The sequence below is a fragment of the Molothrus ater genome, chromosome 20 (genome assembly GCF_012460135.2).
Source record: "Molothrus ater isolate BHLD 08-10-18 breed brown headed cowbird chromosome 20, BPBGC_Mater_1.1, whole genome shotgun sequence".
Lineage (NCBI taxonomy): Eukaryota > Metazoa > Chordata > Aves > Passeriformes > Icteridae > Molothrus > Molothrus ater.
This window is the reverse complement of record NC_050497.2, coordinates 1,697,368-1,721,959: the sequence shown is the minus strand read 5'-3', so window position 1 is coordinate 1,721,959 and position 24,592 is coordinate 1,697,368. Positions and strand designations below refer to the sequence as shown.

Sequence of the window (24,592 nt, the reverse complement as noted above, 5' to 3'; positions counted from 1 at the left end):
GATAAAAGGGCAAATTCAGAATGTGTCACCTGTGAAACTGCACTGTGAATTACTGACATTGAACAGGAAACATCCTGTAGAGCTTCTTGAAATATCTTGAGCTACAGGAAAAAAAAAAAAAAGGGAAAAGGGCCAGCAGACTGAGCTGTAGAATGGCTCTGATGGGCCATATCCCAGTTGCTTACTGACACAATTCACTTGGTGCCAGTGGTTTGAGCTCTGGAGAAGGGACCCCAGCACACCTGGCTACAGGAAGGTTCTGCTCCATGTGCATTTCCTCTACAGACTCCTCATGCCCTAATAATGATGGGTTCTCCTGCACCCAGCCTGGAAAGCTGTCTCCTCCTTTGCACTGCCAGGACCCTCAGGCACAACAAACAGGGCATTTGAAAGGTGAACACATGCAGGAACTGCAAGGGGCAGCAGCTGAGCTACACAAGGTGGTTACAAGCAAAACAAAGACCATGGCAGGACTTAAGGGAGTCAAAACTGCTTTTTCATGAAGATGCTCCCCAAAGGAGGCAGACTGGTTAGCAAGGGGTGTCTGTGTGTCTTTGTACAGGAAATAAATTACCTTGAGCTGATAGTTCAAGTGGAGACTCAAAGGCAACCCTATAAGGATTCATTAAGTTTTTCAGATTCTGAAATAGCTGAAAGGAAAACATACCAGAGTTAACAGCTGAAAGCAATGATGACTCCTGAGCACCCAGAATTGCCCATCTTTGTTCTGGAAAACCTTTCACCCACATCCTTTAAAACATCTATCTCACCAGTAAATAAATAAACCAAGTGCTTTGAACAACTCCTCTCCTCAAAGGTTTCATTACTTGTCCTGCACATCACTAATCCTTCCTCCCCTGCCCCACAGTCCAGAGGGTTCTCCCACTCACAGCTCCACACACAGGACAGCAGCACATTCCCAACCAGCAGAGGAGGCAGGTTTAGAGCTCCCAGTGTGACTCTGGCCTCCCTGGGCCCAGCAGACATTCCAGGGGTGACCCACAGGCCCCTACCTTCTCCCCATTGGGGTTTCCAAGAACATAGCAGCCCATGATGTGGATGATATTTGGTTCAGGATTGACTTTACTCATCAGCCTGCTCAACCTCTTCCAGAAGCTGGAAAAAACAGAACACATCATTAAAAAAAAAAAAAAAATCTTTCCTCATAGGCATGATTAATGCCAAGGACATGTGTAACAGCACTCAGCCAGGGCCCAAGGTTTGTACCCTGGGCAGGAAACTGCTCAGGAAGAGCCATTGGATCCCAGACAAGGAAGAACAGGAGCAGAGCCAGGACCTGAGGAGCAGGTCCAAGTCATGTGGCAGAGAAGGAGGAGCAGCCCATCGAGCCAAGGGAGCTCCAAGGTGAGGAGAAGGGAGCAAAGTCCCTCAGGAGTGCTTCTGGAGTGACAGCTTCACCAAGCGTCCCCTCCAGCTTCCTCTCTCCCATTTCTATCAACAACTGCCCTTTCTGAACACGAGGCTTATCAGTGCACTGGTTCATTTCCAGGGCATGAAATCAGCAGGGAACAGCTGCAGAGATTGTTCTGAGTGAGACAATACAGCCCAGGCAGCTCCATGTCAGCCCGTGCTTGGTGCTGCTCACAGTCACCCCCCCTTGATGTGCAGTGACTGTGACCAGGCATTGGTGCCTGAGGGATGTGAAACACAACCCCCTCCCCTGGGCAGAGGGCTGGAGCAACTTTGGGGGGCTCCAAAGCCCAGAAATTCCTCATGGGTGTTTAAACCAGACTGCAGCCTCAGCTTTCCCCAGCACTGCCTCCCAGGACACACAAGCTGGATGGAGACATTCACTTCCAAGCTCCCCAACTTCCAGCTGTGTGTTCACAGCTCTCTGCAGATCCCTGATTTATCAGCTTGGGAGCAGCTATGCCTGGGATGTGCTCAGAATCCTGGATGTGCACACGTGCTGGAGAATTCCACAGCCAGTGTTTGTGCCAGGGCACGAGATGCCTGGGCAGATGTTGATTTTAATGCTCAGTTCTCATGCCAACAAAAAGTTGTGTAGGAACAGGTTGGTGTACATCCTCCCCCCACAGCCAGGCACTGTTAGCCAAGCAAGCTTGAGCCAGCACAAGCGAGTAGGCAGCAAAACAGGCAAAGCTTTACTCTCTGCAAGGAGCAGCAAAATTGCTCAGCACTCCCAGCTGAAGGCTGGCACGTTAGTGAAAAGCCTCCTCAGTAACAGACTGGACTTTGAGCAGGCTTTGCAGAGACAAATTCCATTTCCCCCTGGCCAGAGTCAGCTGTGGGGGAACACCCTGGATTTCTGCCATAGCCACCAGCTTAGCAAGGGTATCACAGCACCACAGGCTCGAGGTGCATGTTCTCATTTCTGGTCAGCAAGGCTGTTTTCAGTAGAAGAAATATCTTTTTATCCCTCCTTTTTTGACAGTCTCTATCCACAGAGACACTAAATTGATACAAGAATAAATCTCCTGGTGACAGGGCTGCAGCACCCCAGGGATGAGCTCAGCTCTGCCACCTTTGCTGTCACCCTGAATGAGCTGTGAGCTGCTATTCAGTGCCTCCTCAGCCCCCTCATCCCCTGACCAAACCACCCCAGCTCCCTTCACTTCTCTTGTTCCACCATGTGCTGCAAACATTGAGCAAATCCAGCAGAGAAAGACCATGCAAGGCCAGAACACAGCACAGCCACTCACAGGATCAGATCTTCCTCCTTCTCCACTTTGGCAAAAGTGGCGACTTTGTTCTTTAACAAGTATAAGTGCCCGGGGCCTCCCTGCAAGAGACAGACAGACAGACAGATGGAAACCCCTTTGCACAGACCCTGGATGAGTTCCTGTCCTGCCCAGCCATTCCCAGAAGTGCCACAAGAGAGCAGGGCAGCCCTGCAGTGCAGACACGCCCAGGGCCATCCACACACGGGCAGCGTGCTGGGGGCTGCGTTCCGTGCTTTTTGCTGCTCCGTGCCCACATCACTCTAGAAAGGCACAAAAATAGATTTAAAACGCCATTGTGGGTGGCTGGAGAGTAACAGGGAAGGCGAGAAAGTCCCTGTCACTTGGGGATGCTGGGGGTGGGCAGAGGAGCAGCTGAGCACAGCAGGGACTGCAGGAAGGGCTGGCACTGCAGAGGAACTGGACTGGGGCAGCAGGAGGCATGAACAGACTGACACAGCACCAGCAACACTAAAAGTCACAACCTCCGGGTCAGTGTGCAGCAAAGCTGCTCCTCTGCCGCACTAGGGCACGTGGAGGGAGCTCAGGCAGGTCACCCATCCCACTTCTCATGACACAGCTGCTGGGGAAGCCCACAGCTGACCACCAGCAGGAACAGCAAACTTGGGAAGGAAATCCCCAGCACCCCCCAAATGCAGCAGGGCCTGGACTGTCCCAGCCCCAGCTCCAGCCTGACCCCTCTCCTGCATCCTCTGGCTTCCAGCTCCCAGCTGAGCCATCTGCCAGTCTGGCCACAACCACTGTCACTGTCACACTGAAGCTGGATGGAAACCATAACTATGACACTGCAAGTGTTTGTTCCTGTCTCTGGAATCCTTTCTAGGTCAGTGCTGATGCTGGATTTTCTGGGGTTCCTTGAGAGAATCAGCCCAGCTCTTGACTTGGCCTCACTAAATCAGATTTGATTTCCTGCTGTCACAGCAACTTGAGATTGCTGCATGTCTGGGAAATGGGAAGTGAAAGCTGTGCCTTGGCAGTGACTTTAATGGAAGCTGACTTTGGAATATTGGTTCCTCTACATCACTTTCCCCACAGAAAATGACAAATTTGTAACAAATCACCCAAGTGCTTTACAACTTTCATGTACCTGGCAAAATATCAGCATCTTCCAGATTTTGCAGCCTTTCGATAAATGTTCAGCTTCTTCTCTATTTCCTCTGAAAAAAAAAAAAAACCCAACCAAACAAAACATGTTGGAAAAGATGAACCATGGACAAAGGTCAAAATTAATCTCATTTCTTTACACTTAGTCCTGAGGGCAGGAAGCTGAGCTGGGGGTGCTCAGTACGTGCCAAGGATGCTGTGGGAGCAGGAAATGTCAGCAGGTGACAGGGCAGAGATGGATGGAACAGCACCAGACCACAGTGACCACAGCTCTGGAGCAGCCCCAGCCATCCTGGTCCTCTGTCACTGCTCCCACTCCCCACCTCAGGTACAATGAACAGGCAGCTGCTGCCCTGTGCCTCAGTTTCCCTGCTGCAAACCACGAGTTTAGCACAGCAAACAGGTCACAGAAGTGAGTGCTTATTACAGCACAAATCCAAGAGCAGCCAACTGATTGACAGGGTCACTGGGGTGACAAAAACAACTCTGTGAGTGGCAGCTGAAGCAAAGGGCAGCTGAGTGACTTAAATATTGATGGTTACATTTGCAATGGACAGGAAATAAGAAAAGGAGGCAACACTGACGTACCCAGGATGTCATCAAAGGTGGCATGTTCATGGTCCTGGAAACCAAGAGAGAAGACATGTAAAGGTTCACTGTCACTCCACCAGCTCCCTAATAACCATACAACCCCATTCCAAGGATGCTTTAAGAGCACATTTACACCATTAGCAGTAACCCTCACCCTAAATCAGATTTCAGCACAGAAGCTGAAGACTGAACAGTCCATGAAGATCAAATCCACCCAAAGGCTTGCAGCTGAAGCCTGCAGACACATCCAAAGCACAGACTGTCCCTGAGATGCAGTCAACATCAGGAATGCCTGTTTGCCCATGTTTTGCAGCCACTCTCTGGCTCTACCCCTGGCCAAGCTGGCTGACAAACACTTGCACTCCCAACACAGCTGCCCCTGCCACAGCAGGGTCATCAGGAGCACTGAACAACCCTCCAAGGAAGAGAGACAAGAGCAGCAAGGCAAAACCCCAGCAGCACAGCCTGCTGCACACTGACAGTGACCTTGCTGGGCTCCCAGTCCCACCCTCCCTTGCAAATTAAGTGATTAGAAAAAGAAACTCATGACTCCTCACTGCTGTGTCAGACACCTGCTCAGGCCAGACTCCCAGGGAAAAGTCAGAGTTAAATTAATGACTGACAGTGGGTGGTTCACTGCTGAGCTCCGAGTGCTGCTTATCCCAAGCATGAGCATAAGGAGGAGCCCAAAGCCTGGCAATGCCTGCCCTGCCTTCCCTTGACAATCCTCCCACACAGCTTGCCTGGGCTGCAGAGCCCAGAGCCCACATGTGCCATTTCCAGCCCACCTGACTGTTCCACCTAGACCTGAGCCCCCACAAAGCTACCCCAGACCCCAAAGCTGGGTTCAACACACCCCCAACCCCTTCCTGACAGCTTTTCCAAATCACATCAGCATTTTGGAGTCACCCTAACAGGAACTAGGGAAATAAAAAAGTGTCTGAATGACTTGTGCTCTCATCACAGCAGAAGGGATTTACTTACATAGAGGATGGGGATGATGGAGGGGTCGTCCCTGCGGATAATGGTTGGGACATACTCTGCTTTGGGCACCTTGGAAGAGATGAGCTGCAAAGGGGAAAAAAGGTGCAACAGCATGAGGAGAAGGCAGGAGAGTCTGGACAGAAGCACAAGGGCCATGAACCAATGCCCTGTTCAGCTGGTCTCAGGTGTGACTCGAGGTAGCAGCTAACCCAGTTTATCACATCCCAGGGAAAGGTTTCCAGCCCAGAGCACCCCCAGGCCTGCTGAGTGCCCTGAGTGCCACATGAGCACACAGCTCTGCCCTCAGGCTGCACTGGGCCCAGAACAGGCTGGAAAGGGGACACTGGGGTGCACAGAGCATGGAGCAGCTCATGCAGCACCATGGATGGCTGTATCCTGTCTCCGTGGTATTTTCTGAAAAATCCCTTTGCCAGGATTTCTTCTCCTGGGGAAGTTGAGAAGCCTCAGAGAAAAATGTAAATAAAAATTATCTGATTTGCTTCTCCTGTGTTTGGCTGCTTTGGAATGTCGTCTGGACATTGTTTACCAACAGGAGCATGTTTGATTAGTTTCATGTGAATTGTTTTTACTTAATGACCAATCACAGCCAGCTGTGTCAGACTCTGAGTCAGTCATGAGGTTTTATTATTCTTTTTTGTTAAGCCTTCTGTCTGTATCCTTCTCTTTCTTTAGTATAGTGATAATATAATATAATATAATATAATATAATATAATATAATATAATATATAATATAATATAATATAATATAATATAATATAATATAATATAATATAATATAATATAATATATAACATCAGCCTTCTGAGAACATGGAGTCAGATTTTCACCTCTCACCTCATCCTGGGGACCCTCAGAAACACCACAGTATCCCAGTGAGGATCACTCCTGCAAACTCCTTCTGGCTCTAGGGAGTGTTCAGTGTGTGGTGGGACCTGCACAGGGTCCAGCCAAGGGCTGGCCCTGCACCAGGCACAGCAGGCACAGGGCTGCAGGTGTCAGACAGTGCCTGACAACTCTGGCTGAAGCCTCAGCTGGCTCCAGCAGCACCAGAGCCTGAACTGTTGTGATTCCAGGCCCCTCCGTTCCAGTGTGGGAGCAGAGCTGGCAGTGGTGCTCAGGTCTCTATTTTCAGGGTTAACAAGCCTCAGGCTAACTTGGCTCTGTGTTGGTGTCATGTGGCATTCACATTCTCTGAAAAAATTCCTTCACCCAGGATTTTTCTCCTGGGAAGCTGAGAAGCCTCAGAGAAAAGGAAAACAATTCTCATCTCATTTGCTTCTCCTGTGCTGTGCTCATGTGGAATGTGTTTGGAGATTGTTCACCCACAGGTGATTGTTCCATTGCATTCTGCTGGGAGTTGTTTTCACTCTTTGGCCAGTCAGGGCCAAGCTGTGTCAGGACTCTGGAGAGAGTCACGAGTTTTCATTATTATCTTTTTAGCATTCAGTAAGTATCCTTTCTGTATTCTTTAGTATAGTTAGTATAGTGTTCTTTAATATAATATAGTCTAATAAAGTTATAAATCAGCCTTCTGAGAACATGGAGTCAGATGCATCATTCCTTCCTTCGTAGGGGCATTCTCTGCAAATACAATGGTGTCAGTCCTGCTCTGATCTGGATTACAGATCCCTCCTTCTAGTTTTATTTCAATGCACTACCTCCAGCAACCACAGATCTGAGCCTATGTCAAGTCTTGGTTCATCTCTGAGTGACCCCACAGACCCCTGATGCTGTGCCTATACAAGAGACTTCCCATGAAGATCCTGAACTTAGCAGCACTGAAAGGACAGGCAGAGCATGAGCTGGAAACTCTCACCATTATTTTTGGTGGAATAAAGTCTTCTCCGTCACATGCCATGGCTTCAAGTTCCTTTTCTGCTTCCCAGTTCAAGTCAAAGTCACCATCCAGAGTCCCGCAGGAATCCTGAAGGTCATGGCCTGCCAGAACACAGGGAGCATTACAAGGGCAGAACAGCCTTCCCCACTCCATCCTGCCTTGGCAGCTTCCTCACAAGAGGTGCCACGACACTTGTGCTCTCTTGTCACCCACAGAGTGACAGACACCACTCTGGGGCTGGTGCCTTCAAACAGACAAACATGGAACAAATGAAGAGTGCACAGAGAGCTCACATCACGTGTCACAGAACTTCATCACTCTCGCAGTCACCAAGCTTGGTTTTCAAATGCTAAGTCACAACAGTCACCCTGTCACTCCAGAAATGGGGAAGGAGACAGAACACAGACAGACTCTCTACACTTCAGCACTGCCAGGCTGATAAGCAAAAGTCCAAAGACTTCAAAGCTGGTCTCCTTGTAGTAATTACTGCTCTGACTACATCTTTTCAGGGATTATAAAGAAAATCTGACTTGTGGGTCAGACTGATCCTGGCAGAGAAGTCTTAGAGCGTGCGTGAGGACAGCTGCAACAAACACAGTCAAATTGCAACAGTAGACTTGAACTTGCTCTCCAAATCGACCTTACCTGTTGACCTTCAATGCCTCCTGGGGAAAAAAACATCTGGAAGGAATATAATTGACCATTAAAGGTTAAAAACAGAGATGGTTGCTGGACTGAGGAAAGAGAACCGAGGTGCCACTGTTTGTGCCTTTGGGGATGTCCGAGTGTCGCTGGGCAGTGCCTGGAGCCTGTGTGAACCACGGCTTTCCCATGGCTTTTCCATGGCTTTTCCATGGCTTTTCCATCTGCCTCCGGGCAGCTGAGGGAGCAGGGAGGAGTCAGACTGCCAAACAACAGGATCATGTTGTGAACCTGGCCTTCCATACACCTCCCCTTGCAACCTGGGTCTTCTACAGCTAGCAGGGCCAGATCTCGTGCTTACCTGGTAGATCAGGTCATTTCATTAGTGAAATTCACTTCAACATGGGCAAACTCATATCCACCAAGCTCCTGCCTACAGGCTTGCAATAAAATCTGTGTAAAACAGCCTTTATAAGAATACAGATGCTGGCATTCCTTCCTGTAAATGAACACAACAGCATCTCAGTCCCCTCAAGCAGAACACGGCAGCATTACTGGGGATTCCCAGAGGGATTCCTGGCAGCCCAAATGAAGATCAGATTGCCCCAAGCTATCACCTGTGCAGGAAATCAAAGCTCCATCTCATCAGCTGTGTTCTTGAGCTATTCCAGGCTAGGAAAGAGCTCAGAAGGGGCTCCTGCATGGGAAGCCACATTAGCCCCACTATGGTGAAGGCAGCCTTGGACTGGTGAGTTTCCAGAGAGGTTGTTTTGGTGCCAAGAGGATAAGGGATGATGGGAACAGAGGGCTGTAAGAGAGTTGTACCACTGGGTACCCTTTGGCAACTGCTCAATAATCTGAGGTTGGATGAGTGGTGCTCTACAAATAAATACAGGTACACACAGATGAACAGGTACATACACCTGGAGCGTTACCTGCTCCGATCTCAGGAAACTAAAAAAGGATCACAGACAGGACAGAGGGCACAGAGGAGTTACTCCAGTGGGACTCCAGTCAACAACTGCTGGAGGGTTTGCCCACAGGAGGAAGCTCAAAGGACTCAGAACTCACTTTCTCGAGAGTCATGGAAGGAATCAGCTTTGATGGGAGTCGGGTCACTCCAGGACCTGCTGAAGCTCCTCTCACGCCGTTCGGCAAATGCTAAAGGATAAAACCAGAGCACGACATTAACAGATCCCAAAGCACCTCTGCTGCTGCCAGCAAACAAATCATCCAGCAGATTGCCACCAAAGCCACACATCACAGACTCCCTTGGGCTGCTCCTTCCATTTGCCAAACGTGAGTCCTTTCCACACAGCAGAGACAAGCGTCCAGTTGTGCACAGGATGGGACATGGAACACAGAAAAAGGACAACACTTGATGATCTCTCCTCAAATGCACACAGCTCAAACCTCAATTTAACCAGGGCCAGTCCAGTGTCCCAGTGTAAGTGCTCAGATTCCAAGGCCTCACAGAAATATGCACTGCAACACCTGCATGGCCAGAAGGCAGCTGTAGTGCTCCAGTAAGTTCTCCCTTCATGTTCTACTGGCATCCCAGCCAGAGCTGGCCCAAACAGCAGGGAGGGGATGTCTCTGGAAAGCTAACGCTTTCTACATTTTGTTGCAAAAGAGGAAATCCTTCAGCCTTTGCTTGCCTGCACTCTTGTGAGCACTACTCATGGCTTTTTTTCCTCCCAAGGAGTGCTGTGTTGTTTGCACTGGCATTTCCCAAGCACAAACCAGGGAGCTTGGCTCAGACGGCTGCACCGCAGGCAAATTCCTGGGAACTGGCAACCACCGTGTCTGACTTGGCAAGCCCATGTGAGAGCCATTATGCCAGGATTAACAGCCACTTATGGGCACTAATACCTATTTCTGGTGGCAGACAGAGTGTGCAGCGGGGAATTGAGTAACAGCAGCACAGGAATTCACTGCAGATCACAAGAGCAGCCTGTCCCCTGCTGAAGTGTGGCCAGGGAGGGTGTCTGGGGAGACAAATGATGTCTTCAGTTCTTCAGGTGATCTTCATCCTCAGCTTTCAGATAAACCCAGGCATTTAGCTACTGTGCACAGAAAGAAAGCTTTGAAAACATGACCCAAGAGTTCCTGAGGCAGAGGCACGCCTGAGTTTCACGGAGGTAAGCCCTGTCCACGTCAGGCACTGCTAACTCAGATGCCGATGAAGACTCTGGAAAGGGCAAAGCTCTTTGCTGATCACTTCCCACAGCACATGAGAAAGGAAAGAATGCAAACTGAACTCAGCAATGCTCTGCTGTGGGCACTCTGTACACGATGCCTGGCCAGGGAGGTTGGGAAGAACAAGATGCTGTCTCTTCTGGAGCAATCCTCAGCTCCCAGGAGCAGGTTATTTACACCACTTTCACAGCACTAAGGGAGTTGCCCAACCAAGTTTTGGAGGATTATTGCCTTCACCAGGGAAAGGGAACTGCAACTTTGCAGGCCTAAGAGGTGATTTCTTCCCCAGTGAGGCATAACATTCCCTGATTTGCCCCTTGCTCCAATCTCTTCGCTGATCCTCTTCTTTCTTCCTTCCACCATCATCTCAGTTCCCACCAGGCAACTCTCCCCCCGGGCCAGCTGTGGAGATGACAGTGGGACAGGGCAGGAGGGGACAGCCAGCAGGCTGTGTGGCACATGGAGCCACAGCTGGTCACAGCTGCAGAGAGGCCAGGCAGCTCTGCTGAACTCCCAGCTCAGGTTCTCCTCACTGGCCTCCACCCCAGTGATCACCAAAATCCACACAGGGGACAAGGATGCTGCAGCTTTCCTTCCATGCCTTGCACCAGAGATGTCCCACAGCCACAGCAGAGGGTCCTTGGGAACAGCCCCCAGGCTGCTGCAGGCATCCACATGTCCTGGACACTTGCAACCACCTGGTGTTCTTGTTTGTAGGGTGAAATGGCACCAACAGGTCAATTCCTCTCTCCAGCCCAAAGCCAGGTCCTTTCAACCCACAGTTGCATGTGACAGAATTCCCACAAACCCCACAGAGCCCAGCTCCTCACAGCCACACTTCCAGGTGCTCACTTACTTTGTGCTTTAACCCTTCGGCTCCCCACCATGCGGAGGTGCTTCCGAAAATTCCTGAAAGAAAGGCCAAACACAACCTTTGAGAAAGGTGACAAGAAGCAACACCTGGGCCCAGCAGAACTGTGAAAACAGGGAGGAAGAAAATAAAGTGGGGATGATGGTATATTTCCTTCTGGGCATTCCAAAGCTGGAGACCAGGTCCCCAGCCTGCAGTGATTTAGTGCTGGGATGGTGATGTTCATTGAGTGGGGCTGTTCTGAGCTCCCTGGGCTCAGGGCAAGTGGGCTCCCAGAGGGCAGCCCCCTGCTCATGGCTGCTTTCCTTTTTCTCTGGTTAAGCTTTACCTGTGCTGTATTTGCTGAGGACACCCACTGCTGCCCGTGCTGGCAGTGTTCCCTCTTTTCCTGGTAAAGAGCAGTAACTGCTCCCCTCTCTCCAGCAGAATGTGGGGTGCCCAGGCTCTGCACGCTGGGGGCTGTGCTCATTCCCAAACACAGCTCCTAAAACCCCTCCTATGCTGTTGGTAACCATGCAGCTCGTGCTGCTCTCCAGGCACAGCTGGGGAGGACCAAAGCACGTTCTCCCTCCTTGCACAGCAGAGTTCAGGGATGCTGTCTGTCCCCACGGGCCTGCTCTCCCCATGTGCTGCCCTGCCCTGGCCTCACAGGCAGGTCCAGAGGGGCTGCAGAGCACACAGCTCCAGGGGAAAGCCCTGGGGAGCAGCTACACCCCAGAGCCAGGTCTGTGTGAAACACAATGTCCTTGCTGCTCCTCAGAGGCCATGGCCAAGGGATTCTCTCCAGCCCCTCTGAGTGCAAGGGACCAGTTTCTCTCAGTTTCTCATCACTCACGAGACAGGAACAGGACAGGAACAAACAGGACACCAGAAGAGACAGGGAGAAGCAGCATCAAGAGCAGTGTCACCTCTCCATGAACCCTATTTAGTGACTGTGGCTTCACCCCACAGTGCAGCCCCAGGATGACAGAGAGCCCATGCACTGGGCACCCTGCAGTGGGGGAGCCTTCCTGGATTCTTTGTGGCCCCCAACACACAGGGCAAACACCAGGCAACAGACACCACAGCTGGTGAGAGGGGTAAGTCACAAGTTGTCTGGCTCACACACAGGTTAGTGGGATGAGTAAGGACAGGGTACAACCATGCAGATGCTTCAGCAAACTGACTGGAACAAAAGACACTGCCAGCACTGACAAGAAATTGTTCAGAGAAACTCAGATCCATCTGCTCCTGTCCAGGAGATCTACACAAACACAGTCCTCGTGGGAGAGCACTGCACCCACGTCACCTCCTGCACCTCCCCTCTTTGGCCTGGGAGCCCTTGTTGTCATCAGGCTCCAAATTCAGCAAGAAGCAAAACCAGCAGCTGGGAGCAGCATTGTTCCATGCCAAACTTCTGTCTACACTTGGGCTATTAATGTTTCCCAAAGATTTATTTTGTCTCTACTTGGGTACATGAAGATTCACTGCTGTGGATCAGACAAGTGCCCCTTTAGGCACACCCCTGGCCTGGCTCTTTGTACAAAGCCTTCTGGGGTGCACCATCACTTACACTGCATTCAATTAAAATCCAAATAAATACAACATTTTAAGGGAACCAGGGCTGTTCTTTACACAAAGAAGTCTCAGACATATGTTACATGGAAATCTTTACGGTCTGTTGTGGGCCTGAGATCATACCAGGCACTGAGCACCACTGTTAATTGCCCAAGGCCACTGTCACATCCTTTGGGCTTTTGGCATTTTGGAGTAAAACCCACTTTTCTTTTAAATGCTCAGCTGTCCTCTCCACAGAGGAGCTTCTTCAGACCTTGGAGGAAGAGGGGTAAAGCAGCCTTTGCATAGAAGAACGTTGCTCCCAGCTGCCTGGACAGCTTGGGCTCTCCCTTGAGACATCTAAATACATCTCCTAAACTCCCCTGAGAGCAGCTCCAAGGAGAATCCAACTGTTCAAGGTTAACCACTGCACTAAACCCTCACAGAATGGGACAAAGGCCTTTTGCTCCATCTATTTTCTTCTAGAAAAAACAGCACTTCAGAAAAGAAATGCAAATCTCAGACTGCTTCCTAATGTGGCCATGCTGTGAACATTTAGATCCTTCTGAGGGCTTCTTTCAGCTGCCTGGCTCCTCAGGCCCCTCTGTGCCTGCATGTCAGCATGACAGGACCTGGAAAAGCTGCAACCAGCTCTGCCAGCAGTGGGGCTCCCCAAACCTGCCCAGCTTTCCTGCCTGGCTCCTGCAACTGCCCCCAGGAACCCTGAGGCACTTGATCCCTTGCAAGACCCCTTCACCCATCATGACACAACCAGAATCCCTCAAGTCCCAGTGATGAAATCTCCCTTTTCTGAACAGCTCTGCTCCAGTGTGCCTTGTGGTCTGCATGGCCCCATGGCACCCCCAGGGTACCCATCCCAGCCAGAGGGGCTCCAAGCCACTGCAGTCCCTCTCCACCCTGCAGCTCTGCCTGCAGTGGGTCACCACACTCTGCCCAGAAGACTTTTCACTGCCCAAACTCCTGGCAGCACCTCTCCCACTCCCCTCTCTGGCTGCTCCTGCAGTGGGCACAGCTCTGGGCATCCCTCACTCCACAGGCAGCATCCCTGTGGCCACACCACACATCCCAGCCTCCCTGGACACCAGGACAGCACTGAAGGGGCTGTGTGACAACATCCAACCCCTGAAACACCCACCAAGGGCTGCACAGCAAACACCCAAACCCACAGCAGGGTTCTCCTCACTCCCTGCAGGACAGAGCCGGGCTCTGCCAGCAATCCCTGCAGCCAGAGCCCCCCAGTGCTGTCCCACCTCCCCTCTGGGACAGGGCAGGCACAGCCAGGCCCCCTGCCCTGCCAGCCCTGCACTGTGCTCAGCAGGAGCAGGGACATGGCTCGGGTGAGGCCATCCTCCCTCCTGGCTACACAACCCACCAAGGTTCACAGCTGCTCCTGTACTCACAAGCCATTTTCTAACCAGGCTTGCCTCTGGCTAACAAATTCTGAGAAATCTCTCTTTTTAAAGGCACACTGTCTATTTGTTTAGAGTGTCTTTAGTTTGGATATTTATTTCTCTTTGTTATTGATGGAAAAAAACTCACCATTCTGAAGTTGCTATGAAAAAATATTGCCTGGTAATTTCTCAGCTAAGAAAATCTGATGTTTTTCTCCCACTTGGTTTTGAACAGTGCTGAAGTGATCATGGTAGTTTTAAACCAATTATACAGATACTGTGTTATTCTTTTTAGTAGGCTGCCACAACTCTTGGTACATTTAAAAAACCAAACCAGTTCTGATTCCTACTGTGAGTAAATGATGTGCCATAGGAAGGCTGCAGAAGAAAACTAGGCCTTTCTGTAATACCTGGACAAGGAATCAGTCCTCATCCACTTTTATTTCCCTTCCATTACTGAAAAAAAAAGACTTAAAAATAGACTTCTGGTCACTAGAGATGTCAGTTTTGCCTAGGTCTCAGATTTTTGAGGTGCATTTGTACATGCAGCAACAGCACGTACAGTATTCATCTAACCTCAAACAAATTCCTGCCTGTGGCAAGGGAGTTGGAACTAGATCATAATTTAGTTTTCTTCCAATCCAAACCATTCTGTGATGATACGAAATTCCAAGTTGGAATGGGGAAATTGCATCTTTAATTTTTTAAGTATGTATTTTTCTGCCTGAGGTACAGATCATGTGGAATGCTAAAAGCAACTTGACAGTGTTCTTTAAGAAGATGGAGATCAGCTATCCTGAGCATCATTCACCTCCACAGCTCCAGCAGAGCCACTGCCAGTGTCCCCAGGACAGCACAGAGACAGGGACAGCCACGGTCAACGGCACCAGGGTTCAGCAGTGACCCCAAGGGCCCATGCAACAGCAGGTGACAGCTGTGGGGACGGGCCCTACCTCTGGATAAGAGCTGCAGAATCATTCTCTCGTTTCCGTCTCTTCCTCTCTGCGTAGCCCCTGAACGCCCTGGGAAACCATGGCAAGCCATTAACCAAGTCCAGCTTGGAAGTGGAGAGGACAAGGGACACACAGAGGGAAGCTCTGGGCAGACAACAGAGGCTGAGCTGCCCAGGGGGCTGGGCAGCACCACGTGTGGGTCAGGGCACTCAGACCACAGCTCCTCACTCCTCTGGGCTGCTCCTCAAACATCAGAACGTGGCCCAAAGGAGCATCCACCATCCCTGGGCTGCTCCTCAAACATCAGAACGTGGCCCAAAGGAGCACCCACCATCCCTGGGCTGCTCCTCAAACATCAGAACGTGGCCCAAAGGAGCACCCACCATCCCTGGGCTGCTCCTCAAACATCAGAACGTGGCCCAAAGGAGCACCCACCATCCCTGCTCTGCAGAAAGGACCTTGGAGCTGCAGCCACACTCTCTCTGCACACCAGCATCAAGAGGGACAAAGTGTGCCAGCGACTAAGGGCTGCACTCAGAGGATGAGGATGGTTTGGTGGGATCCATGTAGGCCTACCAGGTGTAGCCACCTAAGCTCCAGCCAGCTGACAGACAGCCCCTAGCACAGGGAAAGCACAAGTGAATATGATGGACAGGAGAGGAGAGCTTAGCTAGGACACAACAACAGACAAGGAAATAAAAAAAATAAGATTATACTTACGAGATGCTAGAGATTCCAGGAGATGCAGAGAAAAAGAGAGAAAAGAGGAATTTATTAGTGCTCAGTCCCTGCCAGAGTTCTAAGGGAATTTTCACTCCAGAAGGAATATATCTTGTTAGGTGGAAGGAAATTGCTTTTTAAATTAAACATTTCTCAGTGGTGAGACTCCTCCTTGACTGAGCTTAATCCTCCCTGGGGCAGGGCTGACATGTGGCTTGGATGCAAAGTGAGCTCCACACAGACCCAGAGACTGTGCAGATGTACAAGAGCTGAGTGTGGCCTGTCAGGCTGCAGAACCACGAGCTCCTGGAGCAGGGAGAGCTGCTCCCACCATGGCAAACACTGCTGAAGCTGGCTCATGCTGCCTGCTCCATGAAGGGAGCGAGCACAGTGGGTTGAAAACACTGGAGCAGGGGCCAAGGGCACCTGGAGAGCCACCCCTGCACTCTGGGGACTTCTGGAGGAGTTTCTGTGTCACTTCTAGAGGCAGCACAGAAGCTCCAGAAATGTTAACCAAGGAGCCACATCTACCAAGGGACTTGTGCTCCTCCATGGTTCCCTCAGGGCACCATTCCCCAAACCAATCCCACAATGGCCTTCAAGCATTGCAAGCCCAGCCATGGGCCATCATCCTGCAACAAATCTGCACAGAAAATACAAACTCAGGCAGCAAAGGCTGTGTCCAAATGTGCTGATTTTGCTGATGGTTTGTGGGTCAGATCAGAACTGTGAAATACCATTGACTGTTATCAGCCAATATCTTTTAAATGTTTTTTTCTGGGGGATGCAGCTATCCCACTCCTCAACTCCAGATCCAGCCCTCCCTGCATGAATCCTTCCAGGTCTGGTCCAGTCTGGGTTATCCCAAGAGAAATAACCAGCCTCTCCAGGATTTGGGGAAGGAAAAGCACAAGGGAAAGAAGAAATGTCAGAGAAACAAGAGTACAAAAAGGACACCAGATTAGACAAGAAGAAACCAGAGCCAGAGGGCTGAGAGTGTCCCAGACATTGGAAGAAACACACAGGAAAAAGGTGACAAGGCTGGGGAAGGGCCTTGGAAGGCAGAACAGCATCTTGTTTTCCTCTCTGCTTGCCTTGGTTTTCCAGTCAGGTGGGAAATACTCGAAAGCAGGAAGGCAGCACTCCCTGGCAAGCTGGCAGAACCTGGAGACAAGGCTTCCCTCACTCTCCTGAGCCCTTTGAGAGCTGCCTCCTCCCAAACTCAGCACCCATGAGCCTGCATGGAGTGTGGAGGGAGAGGCTCCTCCTAACTCACACCCCTTCATACTTTGCAGGGATTTTACTGACACTTTTTCACACGTGCAGAGCTGCAGGGCTTCCTTACCCCAGAGGAAGGCACCTCTGGGGAGTGAGGGATGCAGGGCAAGCCTGGAATACCCTTCCCTTGGGAGGTGTGTGCAGCAGAAGCAGCTGGTGGAGGGTCCCAGCTGGTGACCCACAGGGGCCTTGCTCTGCAGAGGCAGCCAGGCCACAGTGTCACAGACAAAATCAGGGAACAGAGAAGAACAGGGTAGCCCGAGGAGTTAAAGAAGGTAAAACCAAACAAATGAGAGCAGTAGAGAAGAATAGTGAGTAGGAAAGAAAATAACAAGAGACAAGTTTCTCTCTTATCCCTGAACAGTGATGCCAAACACACAACTCCTGCTCCAGGCTCTGGGTTTTGAGCAGGTCCAGACCCTGAGATGCAGAACAAAAGCCACAGCAGTGGTTGCACTTACGCTTGCATAGTTGTGGTAGCAGTGTGAAAACTGAAGAGGTTCTCCTTTGGGAACCAGGTTCGTATGGGGACATCATCTGCAAGAGAGAGAGAGCTGAGCACCCAGCAGGCACAGACACCCTTCAGACAGCCCCATTTCCTCCCCAGGCTCCTTCTCTCAGGACTTTCCTTCAGCATCCTGCCCTGACTGAACAGTTCAAGTCTCATCCTCCTCATAGAATTGCACACTGCCACTGAGTGTTCTGTACATTCCTGCTAAGCCTGTCTATCAGGCTACTAAGTGAAGAATAAAAGCTCTATCTTAAAAATTGGAGATTAGAATAATCCAGGAATTACAGAACTGACATTTGAACTAGGGAAAAAAAAACAGGGAAAAGAAACATTTTTCATTAAAAGCATTTTCCTGTCTCTGCCTTTTCCTTTATATCATTGATTGAAACTGTCCCATTCCTCCAGTTCTTTCTGATACAGCCCAGTAGAAGATGAAAAGCATTTACCTTCCACTCAGAACAGTAAGCCTGAAATATCCTCTTTTTTTCTGCCACTGAAGTTTCAATAAACCCCTCTCACACCTGCTCCTGGTGACTTGGCCTTCAGGAGTTCCCCTGGTTTGGAAGTCAAAGCACCCATCAGCTCCACAACCTGCAGGTACCTGAGCTGATGTAGTCACCTCTCTTTGTAAACTGCCCTACCCAATTGTGGGTACCAATTGTGGGGTTTTTTTCCTATTTCCAGGGCATCAGAACACTGCATCACCTTCACTGAGTGACCACTAAGACAAAAAGCAAAATAAAAAAGTCACCAATTATGTGTGTGGTGACCAGGAGAGGAACCTGCCCAAGCAGCAGCTCCTGCTGAGAACTCTCAGGGTGGAGTCAGGCAGGCAGGGAATCAGAGGGGTACTGAAATCCACTGCCACAACACTTGAGAGAGCTCAGTGAACTGGATTCCTGGGGCTGGGGCTATCTGATTTTTCATCTTGCTTCTCATCCAATTTGTGACTCCCTTGCCTAATGCCTTGCCTCATGTTGCTGATTGTGTCTTGCTTCAGTCATTCAAGTCTTCAGATCTGATAATATTTCATATTCTGGCATTGTCAAGGTATTTTTTAATTCACTTTCCCTGGCCCAAGCCCAGTCAAACTCCACATGCCCACTGCAGGCATAATTACTACAGACCAGCCATCTTACCAAATGTTTTGTTCAGATCATTATATCCTACAGATTATTCCCTGAAAGTACAGAAAGTGGCTGCAATTACAGATGCAAAAAATGCTAACTGCAGCTGGGGAGCCTTCCTTTGAAATGCAGCTTCCAAAAAATCTATAGAAAGCTGTAGCAGACACTCCTTCTCAGCTCACAGTTTACGTCAAGTCTTGTTTAAAGGCACTCCAAGGAAATATAGATGTTAAATGAAACTGCATTCCAGTATGCTAAAGACTTCTGCTGCAGTCCCAAAATCTGCTCTCCTCCAAAACACAGAGACACAAGCAAAGCAGAACAACTCAGACTGTAAATGAGTTACTTGTTTGAAGCCTCCAACCCACAGAAGTGCTGAAGGAGAAGTTGTACAAATTCCTTTTTAGCCAACAATTCTGTTTAGGCTTCTCAGGGACTGCTCATCTCAAAGGACTGACAGTCTCTTCATGTGTTTTACAGCTTTTAAGCCACAGGCTTTGGTTCAAAGCAGAGCTTATGAACAACAGCTAATACACCCTTAGGAGGCTTTGCCTGCCTATCACTGGGAGCTTTCTCTCCTTTTCTCATAGACTGGAGTTCACTTAGGAACAATATCCCTGCCCTCCACACAGCACTCAATGTGGAATAAAGGATTTGGGACCCTTCAGAGGGTAGAACATCAGCAGAGGAGCTTGCAGGTGGGGACTGGGCAGTGCAGCTCAGTTCCAGAGCTCACTCACCAAATGAAAATTCAGACCATGGGCATGGCTGTTGCTGCCAGGAGCAGGCAGCACATCCTTTCTGGCCAGGCAGAGCAGCTTGTTCTCCTTTCCTTTCACCATCAACTGGGAGGAAACAGTGGAGGAGCCAGGGGCCTGGTAAGACTGGAGGGACTGGAGGGACACCACCACCATCCAGCATCTCCAGCCACTTCCCACTGCACCCAAACCCCAGCACCTCTGTCCACAGTCTGTGTGTCTGCATCAGATGCTGGGAGCAGCCCAGGAGATGACAGCTTGTGCTCCCCTGAACGGTGTCAGGCATCAGAGACTCAGCATCCAAACCCATATTCAGTGATGCCACTGGGGCCTGGCTGCCATAAGGGTTGGTTTGCAGCACAAACTTGTCATGTGGATGCAAACAGAAGCAGCACTGTCAGGTGAGCCCTGGGGAAATCAGCCTCTCCTGCCTCCACTGCTCCCTTTCCCTGCTAGCCAGGCAGGAAGGACGTGCCAGGGAATTCTGTAACCTGTGGCACTTTGCTGTTCAGTTCTGGGATTATCTGAGTGGCAGCACTTGGATAGAGAGTGCAAATAAGACCAAGCTGAGGGAACTCTCCTTCCATGGTGCCAGTGCTGGGATGGAAATTGGGCTTGGGGACACAGCCCTGCCTGTGCAGCCACACATGTCAGGACCCAGAGGCTTGAGATGAGCACCCAGGGGAGCTGCTGAAACATGGAATGCCCAAGGGGGCATCCACAGGTCCTGCACTGGCCACTTTGCTCTCATTTAAGTGACTATTCTGACACTTTTTCAGACAGACCAATCTCCACCCCACACTGATGACTGGCCCCAATGAAAATGGCTGCCTGGCTGAAAACAGATACTGAATTCCAAGGCCCAGCAACAGCATTTCCCTGCAGGAATTGCCAGCACAGGATTCCAGCAAACACAGCTCCAGCTGTGAGGAGTTAAACTCCTCCATTAATGCTGTGGAGCTTTCCCTTGCTTCTGTAACAAGTAACTTCCCTCAGTCCCACAGTGCAATTCTGATTTGTCCAGGTGTGCTGGTTTGGGCTGGGATAAAGCTCATTTTCTTCACAGGAGCTCACATGGGGCACATGCAGTGTCTGATGTGAATCCCAAAAAGTCCCAGGGAATAGAGGAACGATGCTTAAAAATCATGCACAGGATTTCAGGGGGCTGCAGTTTTCCCACACATTTCATAATCAGCTATTTTTTCATTACTATTATTCAGTTTAAGTAATATATTCATGTAGCCACATAATTTCAGCTGTCTAGGCATGAAAACATGGTCCAGGACCCAAACCTTAGGTGATTTGACCTGTGGTAAACATCACTGCAGTATTTATCAGAAAACTCTGAACCCAGGGAAGCTGAACAGTTTGATCTGCACAGTCCTTATACACAGTTTCTTTTCAAGGAGAAAAGCCTGACCTTTCCTGGCCAGACTCTCTGCTCTAAATGCCTTGATATGTGTTTACAGAAAAAATCAGACAAATTAGGCCAGACTCTTTGCCAGCCACATACAGGCAAAGATGGACTGCACATCAGCTTATAATTCAAAGCACACAGACTGTGACATATATTTGATTAATGGTTCAGTTTGTAAAGACCTTTTTTTTGATGGAATGGAATAATTACAAGCACTCTTGTAATTGAGAGAACATTAAGCAAGGAAGAAAGGAGGGAAAGAGTCCAACACTATGTTATTTGCTAATATTTGTAGGAAGCCCATGAGGTGGCACTACATGAGTGGCATCCAGCCCTGCAAACAAGAATTTTGGGAACACACCAAAGTACAGAACACCATAACCTGAGGCTCTCACAGAAGCAGTTCATAAAGATTTCCCCTGCCCAGCAAGAGGCAGAGAGAGGATCCTGCTCTGAACTGCCTCTGGGGTGAGCATGGATGCAGGGTTTTGACCAAGTCCTTCCTCTTTTACTCTTCCTCCACAGAAAAGGAGCCATGAAAACCACCCAGAGCAGCCTCTGATGACCAGGAGCTAGGATGAGCTGGCCTCCAACTGAGCTCAGCTTATTGCAAACTCCTCCTTTGACAATCCCTTTCCAGGAATGCTGCCTCACAGTACCAGAAGGGCCCTGGATCAAAACCCCTGTGCTGGGATGAGATGGGTGTCACCTTTTGTGTCACCTGGTGTGGTGGCTGACAGTCTGGTCAGAGGGACAGGCAGATAAACTTTCCCAGACATTCCTCTGGGAAATTTTGAGAAAGCTCAGAGAAAGAATTAAAACAATCCTGCAGCTGGTGTTTCAAACGTGTTGTTAATTGTAAAATGTTTACAAGAAGGGTGTGGCTCCTAATTAACCAATAGTGTGAATAATATTAATTAAAAACCAATCAAGTCCACCTTTATTGTAACTGTCAATGTCCTAGGGTGACGTTCTGATGCTGTATCCCCATTCCTGTGTTCTGTTTATGCTGGATGTTATGTTCTGTGCCTTCAAGACTGGCTCTGAAGAGTGAAAGTTTTGTTTTGGTTTTGCTCTCAGCCGCTCCCCCACGGCTGGTGGGACACACAGACAGGGCAGTGCATGGTGCTGCTTTTGCTTTTTTGCTTTTGCTTTTTGCTTTTGCTCTCACTCTTGCTTCTGCTCATTAGTTAGTTTAGGTAAACAGTCCAAATTTCTTCCTGGACTGTTTCTCCTTTCCCTTTTTTGGACCTACTCGAACCTGCTCCGGACTGGGACCTGGCAAACACCGAGAGTTTGCACCTTGTGGCTGCAGCAGCTGCCCCAGCACAGGAGGGACTGAGAGCAGAGTGACCACCCCCAGGAGAGACTTTCTGAATTTGTCATCATTTCAGAGCGGTGACAGAGTGGTGTCACCTGGTATTGTTCATTTTGTGTGCTGGGGGTGCTGTGCCTGTTAAATAAACAGGTTCTTTCCACTTGTCTCCAAGGAATCCTTCCCAAACCGGTTGGGGGGAGTGGCTGTGTGGGTTTGCTTTCTGGAGGGGCCCTTTGGAGGTTTTCTCCCAAATTTGCCCTAAACCAGGACAGTCTATAAAAAAAGTGTAGTTTCTAGTAAACTTTGCATTTTACCTTCTGAGACCTTAGAGTCTATAGATCACTTTATTCACCCATCCTCAATACAACAACAACAAGCCAGCAGTCACTTACCAGACACTCGATCCACACTGTACATCCTCTCCAGCCTTTTCCTGTGCCACCCAGCCTCACCAGGTGGGTGCTGCTCCAGCTCAATGGACTGCTGGGAAGGGGCAGCCAGCCTGGAGCAGTTGGGGCACTCCTTGGAGCCCTGGCGGCCGCTGGGCCAGGCCTTGCAGTGCCGGACGCCGTGCGAGCCGGCGGCGCCGTGCGCGTGGTGCCCATGGTGACACTCCTCGTGGGCAGCTCCCTTCATCACCACCAGCTCCATGCTGTCGTTCTCGTGCTCTGACAGCATTGGCCTCTCCCCAGAGATGGTGTAGACTCGTGGCTTGGGGCCCTCGCTCGGCAGCTTCTCCGCCTGCTCCTCGGTGAAGCTCCTCTCGAATTTGCCGTCCGAGATGACCGAGAGCCTGCGCTTGTTCTGGGCCACCTGCTGCATCTCAGGGGAGTCCTCCTGCCCGATGTAGGAGTCTGCTAGCAGGTGATCTGAAACAAAAGGCATGTTTTCCTTAAAGCAAAGCCACACAGACACTGGCAAATCCAGGAGACTCTTTGCTGCTGCTGTGTAGGGGAGACAGACACAGGAGGTCCCCGTTTCAGATGAACATGTGCCCATCACCACCTTCTAAAACTCCAGAGCAGGCACTGAAATGAGAGATATTTCTCACAGAGAGGCCCAATATTTTAAACATGTGTGGCCACCCAACAACTCTAGCAGCAAATACAGGTCTCATTGCACAGCCTGAAAAAACTGCCATGCAAGACAGCCCTGGCTCAGCTGCAGCCCTGCTCAGCCACACGAGGGCTACAGAGCTGGTGACAGTCTGCAGGACAAGGACCAGCACCACCTTCTCCAAGTGCCAAACTCTGAGTGTTTGGTGCATTAAGTTCTTTCAGAACACTGGCAAAGGGGCAAACCAACAAGGTTTGTTTGGCTTTTTTTCCTCCTGATTTTCTGCCAGGTGGTTTGACATGAAAGAGATGCAGCAAGGCTTCAGCTGGCAGCTGCAGCACAGCACCCCCCTGGTCTCACAGATGGCCAGGGCTCAGCCCGTGGGAGCTGTCCTGGAAGAAAACACAGCCGCTCCCTTTGCAGGGTAGGAAGATCCAAAGGAGAGAGGCCCATGAGTGCAACTATCTTTGGAGCCCACACACTGGATGGAGTGCCAGGAAATCTCAGCATTTCCATGGCAATTCCATGCATGAACCCAACAGTAGCTCCCACCCACCTGCTAATCCTTTTTCAAGTGGCTGTTAATTACCTCTTACACTTCCCTTCAGATGGGAAGCAGCTCAGGGACTGGCAAAAAGGCTCAGCAGGGAAGGCATTATTTATGTGACTGCTACCCAAAAAATGAAATCATTAGTGTCCAGCACAGACAGAAGCACTTAAAACAGAGGCAGAAAGCAAACCCAAGCCTTTGCTTCAGTAGATATTTATGGAACATAACTTCTTCAGCTACCAAGTCATGACCTGGAAGAACTCATCCACAATTTGAAGGCTTGGCTACCTTGCAACCAGCCATGAAGTGAAGGAGGAAGAGGAGAACGACCTCTGGACAAGAATGTGTGTAACACAGACTTTGTGTGTATGTGTGTAACACAGACCTTTCACTGCTGCCACATTCTGCTGCCCATGAAGTGCTCCCGTGCCCCTCTGAGAGGAGCCCTCCCAAGCTGAGGCCATGCACAGTCAGCTTTTGAATCTGAAATCCATCCTGGAAAACGCTCACATTGCCAAGGGCCTCTCCCCCTGCTCTGCTTGCAACCAGAACTGAGTTAGTACTGGTACAGGGTCTCACCCTTGTCTCATTTTTCTGCTTGAGATACAACTTCCTCCAGCACCACTAGGAAATAAATCAGTCTCTGGCCACTCTGCTCAAGAAGTGACTGTCAGGGCTGTTCAGGCTGACACAAGTCAGGTTTCCTTTCATTTGTCTCCTCACAGTCTCTGGATACTGGAGCTGGCCAGGAGGACACTTCTAGGAGTCCTGAAGAAAGAGCTGAGCCTTTTGAACCTGCAGCTGATGCTCTGTCCAGGCTTCACATGAAGTCAAAAATCCATGTCCAGGTGTAGTGAGGGGTAGTGCCCAGAGAGTGTGAAAGGCTGGCAGGGCTCTACTGTGCCCCATGGTCAATGTGGACATTTGCACCTGCTCCAAGAGGAGCCTGATGGACAATAAGGGCCATTCCAGTGGAAGAAGAT

At 50.0% G+C, this 24,592-nt stretch overlaps 1 protein-coding gene across 1 annotated transcript in view; it reads right to left on the bottom strand.

Moving 5' to 3' along the window:
- The window catches only part of NSMF (NMDA receptor synaptonuclear signaling and neuronal migration factor), a 49,704-nt gene that overhangs the window by 7,108 nt on the left and 18,004 nt on the right, over nt 1–24,592 (bottom strand). The window contains 14 exon segments of the mRNA XM_036393813.2: nt 575–650; nt 1,014–1,116; nt 2,685–2,764; nt 3,811–3,851; nt 3,854–3,880; nt 4,416–4,449; nt 5,403–5,486; nt 7,241–7,362; nt 8,975–9,064; nt 10,959–11,011; nt 14,875–14,943; nt 15,595–15,600; nt 17,334–17,409; nt 22,396–22,872. Coding sequence (XP_036249706.1) covers nt 575–650; nt 1,014–1,116; nt 2,685–2,764; nt 3,811–3,851; nt 3,854–3,880; nt 4,416–4,449; nt 5,403–5,486; nt 7,241–7,362; nt 8,975–9,064; nt 10,959–11,011; nt 14,875–14,943; nt 15,595–15,600; nt 17,334–17,409; nt 22,396–22,872 — 1,338 coding nt within the window.